The sequence below is a fragment of the Lichtheimia ornata genome (genome assembly GCF_029851405.1).
Source record: "Lichtheimia ornata isolate CBS 291.66 chromosome Unknown scaffold00007, whole genome shotgun sequence".
NCBI classification, from domain to species: domain Eukaryota; kingdom Fungi; phylum Mucoromycota; class Mucoromycetes; order Mucorales; family Lichtheimiaceae; genus Lichtheimia; species Lichtheimia ornata.
In genome coordinates this window covers 312,368-325,642 of record NW_026695327.1, presented here as the reverse complement: position 1 = coordinate 325,642, position 13,275 = coordinate 312,368, and the positions used below count along the sequence as shown (strand labels likewise).

General features: G+C 43.0%; 5 protein-coding genes across 5 annotated transcripts; 4 read left to right on the top strand and 1 right to left on the bottom strand.

Annotated features, from left to right (window-relative positions):
• Positions 1–1,096: 1,096 nt before the first annotated feature.
• O0I10_002504 (uncharacterized protein) lies at positions 1,097–2,733 on the top strand (the record flags this gene model as incomplete). The annotated part of the gene is made up of 8 exons (XM_058482586.1): positions 1,097–1,229; positions 1,300–1,399; positions 1,467–1,772; positions 1,837–1,957; positions 2,018–2,226; positions 2,285–2,346; positions 2,401–2,551; positions 2,607–2,733. The coding sequence occupies 8 exons, from the start codon at positions 1,097–1,099 to the stop codon at positions 2,731–2,733; spliced, it is 1,209 nt and encodes a 402-aa protein (XP_058346610.1).
• A 141-nt stretch (positions 2,734–2,874) lies between these two features.
• On the top strand, positions 2,875–3,858 carry O0I10_002503 (uncharacterized protein; the record flags this gene model as incomplete). The annotated part of the gene is made up of 3 exons (XM_058482585.1): positions 2,875–3,098; positions 3,165–3,370; positions 3,437–3,858. 3 exons carry the CDS (start codon positions 2,875–2,877, stop codon positions 3,856–3,858), a joined length of 852 nt encoding a protein of 283 aa, XP_058346609.1.
• Positions 3,859–4,211: 353 nt separating this feature from the next.
• On the bottom strand, positions 4,212–5,406 carry O0I10_002502 (uncharacterized protein; the record flags this gene model as incomplete). Its single annotated transcript, XM_058482584.1, has 9 exons — positions 4,212–4,258; positions 4,316–4,421; positions 4,487–4,564; positions 4,627–4,765; positions 4,819–4,864; positions 4,919–4,964; positions 5,034–5,165; positions 5,229–5,235; positions 5,321–5,406. The coding sequence occupies 9 exons, from the start codon at positions 5,404–5,406 to the stop codon at positions 4,212–4,214; spliced, it is 687 nt and encodes a 228-aa protein (XP_058346608.1).
• A 164-nt stretch (positions 5,407–5,570) lies between these two features.
• Positions 5,571–6,080, top strand: O0I10_002501 (uncharacterized protein; the record flags this gene model as incomplete). Its single annotated transcript, XM_058482583.1, has 3 exons — positions 5,571–5,671; positions 5,731–5,774; positions 5,845–6,080. The coding sequence occupies 3 exons, from the start codon at positions 5,571–5,573 to the stop codon at positions 6,078–6,080; spliced, it is 381 nt and encodes a 126-aa protein (XP_058346607.1).
• A 953-nt stretch (positions 6,081–7,033) lies between these two features.
• Positions 7,034–9,440, top strand: O0I10_002500 (uncharacterized protein; the record flags this gene model as incomplete). The annotated part of the gene is made up of 2 exons (XM_058482582.1): positions 7,034–7,231; positions 7,299–9,440. The coding sequence occupies 2 exons, from the start codon at positions 7,034–7,036 to the stop codon at positions 9,438–9,440; spliced, it is 2,340 nt and encodes a 779-aa protein (XP_058346606.1).
• Between the last annotated feature and the right edge of the window lie 3,835 nt (positions 9,441–13,275).

Genomic DNA, 13,275 nt, shown 5'->3' with positions numbered 1-13,275 from the left:
CTTTACCCACACATCAAACTATTTACCTCTGTAAGCTATGCCAAGATTATCCTAATCACCCGCACTAGCAACCAATGCACGTTAATCACATTTGTAGTAGCTTAACTTTTTGGGAGTTGGTATGCTGGCTACAAAAACCACTCATATTACGTGCGTCGTGCTTCCAATTGCAATGATGTAACCTCCTTATTGCAGACGGCGATCGATAATGTTGTTGTGGTTATTCAAAGAATGATCGTCAAGCACCTCTACCCTACACGTGATCGTTTCTGGTACCGAGCAATGACTCATAATACAAAATGACAGTTGCAAGGAGCTAGTAATTGCCAAAAACCAATAACATTTGCTTCCTTCAATCATTTATCATGCTCTCCTTGTTGATGATCGAAATGTACAATACACCATCACTTGATTAATCATCCCGGTAATGGAATCTCATCATACGAGAAATTGGTATACGTGCTTTTCCGTTCCACGTTTATTTGTCCTTTTGTTATCCAGCAATTGAACCCATTTGTACTAGTAGCAGATGTGGTGATGGTATGGCATTGGGATCACTGGCTAGTGTGAGTGTTTTTTATCCTGAAGAAAAATATGGAACTCAAATTGGATAGAGGCCTCACGATGATTCTATTGATTTGGAAGATAGCGGCGCGGGATGATGCTTGACTCGCTATGGGTATTCTCTTGACCAATCCATCTCTTCCTTCAGGTTACAAAATGGCTCGCTCCTTTCACACAGCTGGTACTACCTTGAACATCAATGTCAAGCATGAAAATGGCCATATAAATCCTTTATTGCTATATGATTTGGAAGAGGTGTTCCTGTACTTTGAATGCTGTTGAAGAACGTGGTAGGATCATGAAAATGGATGGCCAAGTAGGAAAACAATGAAGCTCTCTATGAATAAACACAAGGATCAGCTCTAATCTCCAGGTTCAATATCCACAATGATACTCGCCCGAAAATGGATAAGGGCATAATGGGTGTTGGCATGGCAACAAAATCGGCAGAGTGCCTGGGCTTCAATTCAGTTGCCGATGACTCGAAATCGTGTACCACCTTTTAAGCAAACGACTCTTCCTTTATGCTTCGATGGATATCAGACAACGCATTATAGCCGTTCCTCGGCGACTTCTCTTCGATCGCGACTACTTTTGGTATCTTGCTTCCCTGTTACTCATTGGCGAGCTTGTATTCAATGGGCTGATCATCAACAAGGTCGCGTGTAAGTGGATCATCTTTTACCAACGACACACACACGCCATGTCTCTCTCATATGTGTATTGACATTGCAGACACTGAAATTGATTGGGTGGCCTATATGCAAGAGGTGAAAGGGTTCTTGGATGGTGAGCGAGACTACATGCAGTTGCGAGGAGATACTGGACCTCTCGTGTAAGTGCAACTCGTTTTGGACGCATGGTAGTAGCGTGATACTTATGGACTCCCCCCTTTTGTAAAGGTATCCAGCAGGATTCGTCTATGTGTATTCAGCACTCTATCATCTTACGGATCTCGGCAACAACATTCGACTTGCTCAATACGTATTTGCAGGCATTTACGTTGCAACACAGGCCGTTGTTTTTGCCATCTACCATCAATCCAAAAAGATCCCGCCTTATACGCTTATTCTTCTTTGTATCTCCAAACGTCTCCACTCCATCTACGTCCTTCGATGCTTCAATGATCCCGTTGCCATGCTTTTCATGTATTGTTGTATATTAGCAATGATTCATAGACGTTGGCTTGCATCCTGCATATTGTACAGGTAAGATAGGAATGATCATCCCCCATCATGTCAATCATGTGACTCAATGTTCATGCGTGTGTAGTGCAGCTTTATCCATCAAGATGAATGTGCTTTTGTTCTTTCCAGCATTTGGTGTGTTATTATGGCAATCGCTTGGTGCATGGTCAACCCTTTTCTATCTTTGTGTGATTGCTGGTATCCAGGTGAGAGAGAGAGATAGCTTGTCATCGATGTGGAAGAAGATTTGCTTACAACCGAAATAGGTGGGATTGGCATACCCATTTTTGACAACATACCCCGGATCCTACATGGCTCGTGCATTTGAGTTTAGCCGTGTATTCGATTATCGATGGACTGTGAATTGGCGCATGGTGGATGAAAAGGTGTTTGTATCCAGAGAATTTGCCAATGCATTGCTACTCGGTCATCTCATGGTTCTGTTCCTGTTTGTGGCATTCGTATGGTGCAAAGGGTGAGTGGTGTGACGTAGTTGGTCATCCATGACAGCATGTTTCTCACTCCAAATGTAGACATCTTATTAGGGTGTTTATTGATGGATTTCAGAACAAACGGAGGATTATCTCGGTTGACGGTAAGTAACTAGGAGGATCCCCTTTCATTGTCTCATGTGTTCTATATTTAATAGAAATCATTATCACCATGTTTACATCCAATTTCATTGGCATTGTCTTTGCAAGATCGTTACATTATCAATTTTATTCATGGTACTTTCATTGTCTTCCCTATCTTTTGACAAGGAGTGTACCTGGCAAATCCTTATCCAAGGCAGTAATAAGGTAGGAAGGGGATATGATGAGAAGAGTTGGATGTTTTGTTAATGATTTACAATAGGACGATCGTGTTGATAATCATTGAGTTTTGTTGGTTGACGTTTCCATCCACTGAGGCATCCTCCTGGTCGTTAGTAACAGCACACGCTTTAATTCTGGTCGGGCTTTTTGTGGGTACAAACGAATAAAGAAAGAGAGAGAGACTGCAAAGACCTTTGAGAACATACACGCCCGATCCCAATAATCCTATATTATCCTCTTCTACCAACCTCTCCCTTTCCCCCACTTTTACTTGTGTCTTTCTTTTACATACATATCACTTTTTATCCATGTCACAACCTGCGCTCAAGATCAAATTACGGCTCAATGGTCCGTCACCAGCCAAATCAGACAAGGGAACCTCATCGCCATCGTCGTCCAACAGTGCTTCCACCAGCTCATCGCCAGCACCCACAAAACAGCCATTAGAAGACGACACTGGATCACCCAGCAAGAAGCCCAAAGTGAGCCGAGGTGGACGACGATCAGCGCTAGCAACAAAACCCAAAGAGACGTGAGTAGTATAGAGTGTATCTTGCATGGATGGCATCTTTTAACATGGATTGTTTTTCTTATATAGTACAGACGACGATGGTACAGGCGTAGATGATAGTCAACCAGCAACACCAGCTCGAGGACCCTCTTCACGTGTCCATCATACATCGAGCAAGGCAAGAAAAGATATCCTGAAATACAAAGATGTCAAGGCACGTCGGTGGAAACATACGCCATTGACATTTTACACATTGGATGGAGGAGAAATCCAGTTGTCTAGCTGGCGATCAGGTATTGTAGATATAGTTCCTATCTTTTTATTATGGATCATCATCACTCACTCACTTTTTCTAATAGATGAATCAATGGCACTAAACAAACGCAAGACTGAACCGGTGACAGTAGCCGAGATTGATCAACTATTCTCTGCAGCGAGTGGCGAACGTGATTTTCGACCCTTCTTGTGCACACACCATGGCTGTTCAAAATCTTTTACGTCCTATGATCAACTTCAGACCCACGAAACCAATATGCATGGTGCCAAGAAACTCGTTTGTGGCATCGATGGTTGTCACAAAAGCTTTGTCACTCCTGGTCAGCTCACAAAACATCGCAAAATGGTTCATTTTCGAGCAGCTCGTAAGGCTAAATTGCAAGCGGCGGCGGCAGCAGCGGCGGCGGCTGAAGAAGCGAGTACACCAGCAACACCAACAGGAACTAATAATGCGCCCACACCTACCAATGACGAAGATGCTAACGTGGATATCTCTGAAGATTAACCTGGCAACCATCATAACAACCTTCCATCAACCCCCTTATTCTTCATTATGTTCCAACACGCATTCATTGTAATAGTTCCCAACAAAGAATAATCCTTTTCCTCCCCCCCAACCATTCGTCTAGCAAATATGCCAGAGAACAATGTCCCAATATAATCATTCTTTTCTTTATATGGCTCTTGTGTTGCAAATGGTGTCATGGTGTGCGATAAGTAAAAGTATAATACAGCGAAGGATACATAGGGATGGATGGATGGATGAATGAAATGGAGGAAAGGGAAAGAAGAACCCTATGATGTAAATAGGACGTGCGTGTCGTGTGGATAACAAGGGAAAAAACAGAGGTCTTGTAACTATGCTCTCGCTCTCCATTCTACATACTCATCAAGCAGGACCGGCCCTGTACAACAATAAAGACATTAAATAATTAGCATACATCATCTTGCATAAGACTTACATGAGGAAGTACTATCATAATTGTTAAGATCTTCAGGTACCGAGCGGCAGAAATCCAATAAGCTGTTCCATTGATCCTTGTTGATCACCTTGACCGGCTTTTCTTCCTATTGTGAATGAATCAATCGATCAGAAACCCTATCTTCATGACATACAATGAATGAAAATTTACCTGCAAGAACCTGATGAAGGATTGGATATGTGGATAAGAAAGCGGTTCAAGTAGCAATTGCCACAATGCGATAGCCACCTAGTATATAAAAGATAATCAGCAACATGATCATGGGGTGAAGGGCGTTATATAAAACTTACATCGACTTCCATGCTTTTCTGGCCTGTTGTTTTTGCAAATCCAAAGGTGAAAAGATAGAGCTTTTTAAATAAGTTGGGATCCTTTATCGCTGTTTCCAATTGGGGTAACAAAGCCTTGAGCATCTCTGGAGAGTTCACTCTATATAGAATAAGCATGGGGATCACCGACAATAGCACCTTTTTTTTACTTACTTTAAGCTGGTCATTCCTTGCATCCATTCTTGTCTAGTAAAGTAACCTAATGATACCATCAGCAAGTGTTATGATCTATTAGGATGATTGATTGACCTACCCATTCTACTGGCATTGAGCTTCCAGCCGATGATGATAGGATGGATCTGAGAGAATTGACAACCCCAAAAAAGTTAGATCTTGGAAATTGATCTCCATAGACAAAGCATAATTACACTTTCAAGCGATACACCAAGATCATTGAAAAAAGCTTGACATCCTTCAGGGGATATTATATCTTCATCCTCGTCCTTGTACTTGTTGAACCATCCTTCGCATGCCTTTGCAAACATCACTTGGCCATCCTGCTATTTTGAATCGAATCCCATCCATATAAGAATTCATATCATATACAATAAAACATTCTTTACCTGTGCTCTGGAACCAATGGGCAATCGCAGTGCATGTAAAAAAGACGATCCGATTAGCGATCATAGCTGGGTGAATGCGTTGACAGCCCTACTTTGCTTTAACGTTGGTCTTTTTTGCTGCTGGTTTTTGGCGTTTTGCCTGGCTGGTAGTGCTTGTAGTCTTCCGTTTGGGTGGCATAACTCGTGTGTGTCGCAATGAGAGAGGGGAGGAGATAGAGAGAGAAAGGAAAGAAAGAGAGAGGCTGTGAACACAAAGAGTCAAGTACAAGCGTTTAAGGAAGCGCGACCGAGGACGCACTCCGCGCTTGTGCGTCTTCCTCTTTTGTGTGTCCACTTTTCACAATGAGCTCCAAAGCACAACAAGAATACCGATCAGCCTTCATTACACTCATCTCTCAGCTTTCAACGATCGAACAAAAGGGACAAGAGTTCTTTGACAAGATGTTTGTAGTCTATCAACTATAGAGCGAGACACCCCCGTATATTGATATCAATTTTCTAGTGAAAAAGCAGCGTGGACACCTTATGAACCTAATGCAGCACAAGGTATAGATATGAAGAATCATGTATAAAAGGGAAACAACTCATTGGATGTGTGATGATCTTCTTTTACAAGCTGATTTGGAGCAATTGATGTCAGCTATGCATACGCTGGAAACACATGTCAAGACTTGTGGACTACTCAGCATCACGGGAACATCTTCCGAGGATACGGATACATCACAACAAGGTCGCAATCTCGCCACACGGACCGCTGAAACCGTTCAATCACTCGATACTTACTTTCAAGAAAAGAGCAGGCTCGTCACTAACATTCGTGCAGCTGCCAGCACAGCTCATCGTCCCATCTAAAAACAATACAACAATCACTTGCAGTAGTCGATCGACATCATCACATCACGCACCATTTGCAATACCCATACAGCTTTCCACACGCACACACATCGCTCAACCAACAACATCATCCATATTGCTAAGACATAGTACTCGAAGAAGGCTATATTTTACAACATGTAGTCGGTAAAAGTTATTGATAATAATAAACGACGAGGCCGAATCATTACATGAATGTGACACATAAGGAAGGCTACCATCAAAATGGATTTAATGGCTTCTTGGTAACGATGTTAGTTCCCATGACTACAAGAGATCTTTGTTACACACCACGTGTCTATGGAAACGACATAGTAGATCAACAGCTTCTCCCTGCAAGATACTCAGAGTTACATGTATGGCATCATATACGCCTTCGAATCAAATGTACGTAAAGTAGGGATCCTACTGAGCTAATGAGAGATATACATATTGATACATGAAATGATCATGAGCTTTTGAAAGCAAGCGTCCTTGTCGCTTGTATACAGATGTTTATTGTCGCACATCATTACTATGGAAATGAAAGCTAGCAACGTCGTTGAACATAGCATCCTAAATCTCAAGCTTGGAATGATGTCGTAGCGATACGTAAATAAAAGACACGCTCTTCAAGAAGACGATGATGATGATGATCTCGTTGCATAAATGTTACACACGTGATGGTGCCTGGATCAACCGGCTTGAATGATAAATGAGTTCTTTGATTTTCCCAACAAGGATCATCGTGGATTGTGATGATTGTAATGCATTCATTGGCCTCGACGATTTTTGGATGGTCGCACGGATATTCCTGCATCACAAACTAAGAGACCAATGGCAGCTCGACAGCTGTCAGTGTACCAGCAATTTCCAAATGGTATATAAACGGAGTCTGATCGTGGGCTTTGGCCATTTTCTTTGTGATTCCATTTCTCTCATTCCACGTCTCCATGAAAGCATCTGGTTTCCGGCTGTCGCTAGCCGTGCTGCTGGTAGTCTTTTTGGGTCTATTCGCAGTAACGGGCGTCCATGGCGACACACAACAACAACAAATTGTCCTTGAATCTGAACATGGTGTTCCTCCCAGTGCTGGTTTGACAGCCGAGCAAGTTGAACAACTCCAAGATACTGAAAAGTACACGTTCCAGGCAAGTAATAGGGGTGTTTATTAAGACGTATATAGTTATATATGCTAACATGGGATCCTTATCATAGACCGAGATTTCACGACTCATGTCATTGATCATCAATTCACTCTACAAGACGCGTGAGATCTTTTTGCGTGAACTCATTTCCAATGCATCAGACGCCCTTGACAAGATCAGATTCTTATCATTGACGGATTCATCGGCATTGTCATCAGAGGATAAGCTCGAGATCAAGATTGCTGCCAATCCAGAAACCAAGACGCTCGTCATTACCGATACAGGTGTGGGTATGACACGTGATCAGCTTAAGCAAAATCTCGGCACCATTGCAAAGTCCGGCACTTCAGAGTTTCTTGCCAAGCTTGAAGAGAACAAGGATGACGTGAGCCAAATTGGTCAATTTGGTGTTGGCTTTTATTCAGTCTTTTTGGTCGCTGATAAGGTGACCGTTGCCAGCAAGTCGAATGATGACGATACACAATACGTTTGGTCGAGTCAAGCTGTGGATGATTTTGTCATTGCTAAGGATCCTCGCGGCAACACCCTTGGACGTGGTACAGAGATCACCTTACATTTGAAGGAGGATGCATTGCAGTTCTTGAATGAAAAGACTTTACGTGATCTTGTATCCAAGTATTCCGAATTCATCAACTTCCCAATCTATATCTGGTCCACTCATGAAGAAAAGGTGCCCAAGGAAAAGGAGCAAGATGAGGATGAGGATGATATTCAAGAGGAATCTTTGGACGAGGACAAGGAAGAAGAGGAAGAGGAAGATACACGCATTGTGCAAGAATGGGAACGTATCAACACCCAAAAGCCTATTTGGATGCGCAACAGCAAGGAGGTGACGGATGAGGAATACACAGAGTTTTATCGTGCCATTGCCAAGGATCCTTCAGGTACTCCATTGACTTGGACACATACCAAGGGCGAGGGCGACGTCGAATTCCGATCCATTTTGTATCTTCCACCCAAAGTCGATGCCAACTTTTTCCAGAACCTTGCTGAAAAGGCACACAACGTACGTCTCTTTGTGAAGCGTGTCTTTATCACCGACGAGTTTGATTTGTTCCCCAAATGGCTTTCATTCCTCAAGGGTGTGGTGGATGCCGATGATTTACCATTGAACGTGTCACGTGAAACTCTGCAAAAGCACCGTGCATTGCGTACCATCAGCAAACATCTTGTCAAAAAGGCACTTGACATGTTTTCACAACTCGCCAAGAACGATGAGGAGAAATATGGTGAATTCTTTAAGGAATACGGCAGCGCACTCAAGTACGGTGCCATTGAAGACAGCAAGCATCGCAAAAAGCTCGCCACCTTGCTTCGTTTCCCATCCTCCTACGATCCTAGTGCACCCAGTGTCAGCCTTGATGGATACATTGAACGCATGAAGAGCAACCAAAAGAACATTTACTATTTGGCTGGCATGTCAGTTACCGAGATTGAGCAATCCCCCTTTTTGGAACGCTTGCTTGCACGTGGTTACGAAGTCTTGTTCTTGGTCGATCCCATTGATGAAATGCTTGTTCAACACATGCCTGGTTACAATGGAAAAACGTTCCTTAACGTTGCGAAGGGTGATCTTAAATTGGATGACGAAGAAGAAGAGGTCGATACTGAAGAGGAAAAGAGCAAGTTTGCCCCCTTGTCAGCATGGCTCACAACGACACTTACCGATGAGATTGACAAGGTTGTATTGTCGAAGCGTCTCACTACATCACCTATGGCTATTGTTGCTGCCGATTTCGGTTTGACGGGTCACATGGAACGTCTCATGGCTGCTCAAGGTCAAAACAACAAGGATCACAACATGATGCTGGAGTTTATGAAGTCTCAGAAAAAGACGCTTGAAATCAACCCCAATCATCCCATTATCAAGACACTCTTGGAGCGTGCTGATGGTGACGGACTTGATGATGATGCTGATACCACCGAGCTGGTCAAGGTGTTGTATGAGACTACAGCCATTCGCAGCGGATACCCACTCAAGGATCTCAATGGCTTTACCAAGCGTGTGGAAACTATTATCCGCAAAGGTGTAGGCGCCTCGCTGGACGAGCAGGTCAAGGTGGATGTCAAGGCTGCACCTGAAAAGACTGATGAGGAAAAGAAAGCGGATGAGGAGTTTATAAAGAAGGCTCAAGAGATGGAGGATGACCTTGAAGAGGAAGAGGAAGAGTTTTATCATGATGAGTTGTAGATAGCTCGTTCTTTATCTCCCCACCATACATATATCAATAAACTAGCTATATTGCAAGGTATAAATCACTGTGTTATGGCGTATCTAAACACAAAGAAAGGAGGGGATGTAAAATTATACTATCGAATGCAGCCTTGAAGACATAATGAATCAATCACTTCCCTTCCCTTCCTCTCCCTTTCATATATCACATCATGGACAAGTGGATATACTTTTACAATCCTGTATGTGCCATACCATATACCTTCATATTATACAATGCATCAAGTGCTCATACACACAACGAGGTCCAAAGCAGGAAGAAAGAAGGCCTCTTACACGATCAATCTTGGAAATGATTATCAAACGCAAACTCGTATCCGGTAAAAGTAACCCTTTAATCCAACATCATTCACAGGAAATAGATTGAGAGGTACAACGAATTGGATCAATTGGGGGGAGATACATAGGTATGAGATGTTTCTATCACCTGGGACGTGCACTTTGTAAAGGTGGATGGATAAACGCAAGGTGGAACTTGATGCATGACGCGTCGAAACACGTAGATGATGATGATGATGGTTGTACATGGTTGACAGGTTGCACACAGGATGATGATCATAGCTGCCTGGGGTAACGTGTAAAGTACGGCAATTGGAAGCAAATCGTGCAGGATGATAGCACCAAGACCATGTTGACAATGGGCCCCCTCCTTTTCCACGCGTTATATATACCCAATTCCTTCCACCTCATGTACCAAACCAATATCCATATCCATATCCATAAGAAGGTGTATGTATCGAAGCAAGTTGATATGCGTAAATAAAGCTGCTTCTATATGACGACTATCTGCTGTTCACGTAGCAAAGGCTGCAAGACAAGTTGCTGCAAGTAAATCGAGACAATGGAGTAAAGACATTGCTAATTGCAACTGCTGGAATGAATGCTGTAACCATTGGTCGTGGTAGAGAAGCGTGCAAGAGAAAGTGTAGTGTCAAGAAACGCGTGCGTTGTAGTGGGGCGTACACGCCATGAACTTGCCATTCGGTCAACGACAATCGGATCAAGACAATCGTAGTAATGACATGATGGGTTGAAACAGCACAATCGTTCGCAGGTGGTAGTTGTATACTTGAATGCACCAACAGTGGAGAATGGGAGGAAGAGAGAAGAAGCTTGGAGTGGAAGAAGTGGGAAATCAAAATGGGTTGAGTTGATGTAGAATGATAATTCTTTGTATGAGCGTTGTTCAATCCCCTCGAATCAAGGAAGTTGAAGGATGAACATGCTGGGCTGGAGCAGAACAATCATTCACATGCATTGGATTGGGCAATAAAAGTGATTGGGAGGAATGGGCTATCAAGTGGCAGTTTACAAATAACTTACCAGATAATTTTTTCTGATATTGGATGATACTTTTGTGTTTGAGCGTTGTTCAGTCAAATCCCCTCGGATCAAAGAAGTTGAACGATGGACGTGCTACGCTGGAGCAGGAGAATCGTTCACATGCATTAGATTAGACAACAAAGGTGATTGGGAGGAATGGGCTATCAAGTGGCAGTTTACAAATAACTTACCAATTTGATTCTTCTGATATTGGATGACGTTTCTGTGTTTGAGCGTTTTTCAATCAAATCTCATCGGATCAAGAAAGTTGAAGGATGGGAATGATGGGCTGGAGCATGACAATCGTTCGTATGCATTGGATTGGGCAACAATGGAGAACGGGAGGACTAGGTTATTAGCTGGCATTTTGAACTATTCCTAAATAGTGTACAAGAATCATGCATCGCCTGTGCTGAATGACTCAAGTTACACACACACGTCCTCTGCACCTTTTGCTCTATTATAGTCATACTACTTTACATTAAACAAAGACCACTTCTCATATAGCATCACGCTTGCAAACATAAAGGTGCCTGTATCTCCAAACTTTACAATGAAACGTGGGGTTATTATTAGAGCAATGTGCTCGGCTTGGCCAACTGCACCTTGGGTGCCAGTTTCACGATCAAGCTTGCCAATCCCAGATTTCGCAATGTCGCCACCAGCCAAACTGGATCTGGGGGTCGACCTCTTCGACGACGACGACCCAAAAACTATTTTTTGGGCTAGTTGCGACATTGAACGTGAAACTTTTACACAAGGTGCTGTTGGCCAAGCCGAGCACATTGCTCTATTCAAAACCCCACGTTTGATTGTAAAGTTTGGAGATACAGGCACCTTTATGTTTGTAAGCGTGATGCTATATGAGAAGTGGTCTTTGTTCATTGCGGAGTAGCTAGACCCTGACAGAGCAAAAGATGCAGAGGTTCGTGTTGTGTAACACAGCTACGTTTGCATGAATGAAGGGTCGATGTATAATTACTTTATGGATCATCTAGGAACAGGCATGTATTGCTAGCTAACGGTCACTTTTATCCAATCATCATTGTTGCGAGATCCACTGCATGGGAACGATGCCCCTGCTCCAGACATTCATTTCCATGATTAAAGTAGGTTGATCCGAGCTGATTTGACTGAGCTGCGGTCAAAGAGAGATTACACCACTCTGGACATAGAGCACGCTCGATGTAGCTCAACCGATGCAATCTTGTGTGAGCGTAACTCAACCAAATCAGCTCGGATCAACCTACTTTAATTATGGAAATGAATGTCTAGAGCAGGAGCATCGTCCACCTACAATAGAATGCACAAAAGTTGGGAATGCACAAAAGTGGCTATTAGCTGCCAATGTATGACATAAAAGTGAGAGTTGCGTACCTTTCATGCATTGTCCCTGAAGTCCTGACTTTTTATCTGAGTTACCCAAAGAGGTCCTTCTGCATCTTTGGCTCTGCCAGGGTCCACCTAGTTGACAATGAACAAAGACCACTTCTCATATAGCATCACGCTTACAAACATAAAGGTTCTTGTATCTCCAAACTTTACAATGAAACGTGGGGTTTTTATTAGAGCAATGTGCTCGACTTGGCCAACTGCACCTTGTGTGCAAGTTTCACAATCAAGCTTGCCAATCCCAGATTTCGCAATGTCGCTACCAGCCAAACTGGATCTGGGGGTCGACCTCTTCGACGACGACCAAAAAATATTTTTTGGGCTGTTTGCGACATTGAACGCGAAACTTTCACACAAGGTGCTGTTGGCCAAGCCGAGTCCATTGCTCTATTCAAAACCCCACGTTTGATTGTAAAGTTTGGAGATGCAGGCACCTTTATGTTTGTAAGCGTGATGCTATATGAAGAGTGGTCTTTGTTCATTGTCAATCGGCTCACTTATATCAGAGCTAAAGATGCAGAAAGGACTTTTTTGTGCAATTAAGCCGAGAGAGCGGGACTTGGGAAGGTCAATCTTATTGGTGGAGAGTGCATAACGGTTCCTGTCCCTATAAGTAAGACCCGCCTTTGATAGCCCGTATGGAAACATGGTATGGTTAACACGCCAAAAATAATCAGTGCATCTGAGAGTATTTTGTGTGAAGGGATGAGAGGGGTAATGACATCGTTTGTCTCCAGGGCTGGTACTCATATAAGGTTATACATTCAAGATACGAAAGTTGCCGTAAGTATGCATGTGCATGCACTCGTGTCACATTATATCAGAGCCCACTCTTCTTTAAGCATAATGACAAGCTTTCATGTATGTAACAAGCACTGTTTTGGATACATTACTATGGGTTTATTATCTTTGAAAATACACGCGTCGTCTATTTAAACCTGTGTACAATCCTGAGAATGGCCACTCCCTATCGTCTATCAGCATGTGAACAAGGAAGCCTAAAGAATGTGATGTGATGAAAGCAACAAAGGTGTCTCGATGCAATGGCGTAGGTGATCCAATCTCACTTTCCAACCTT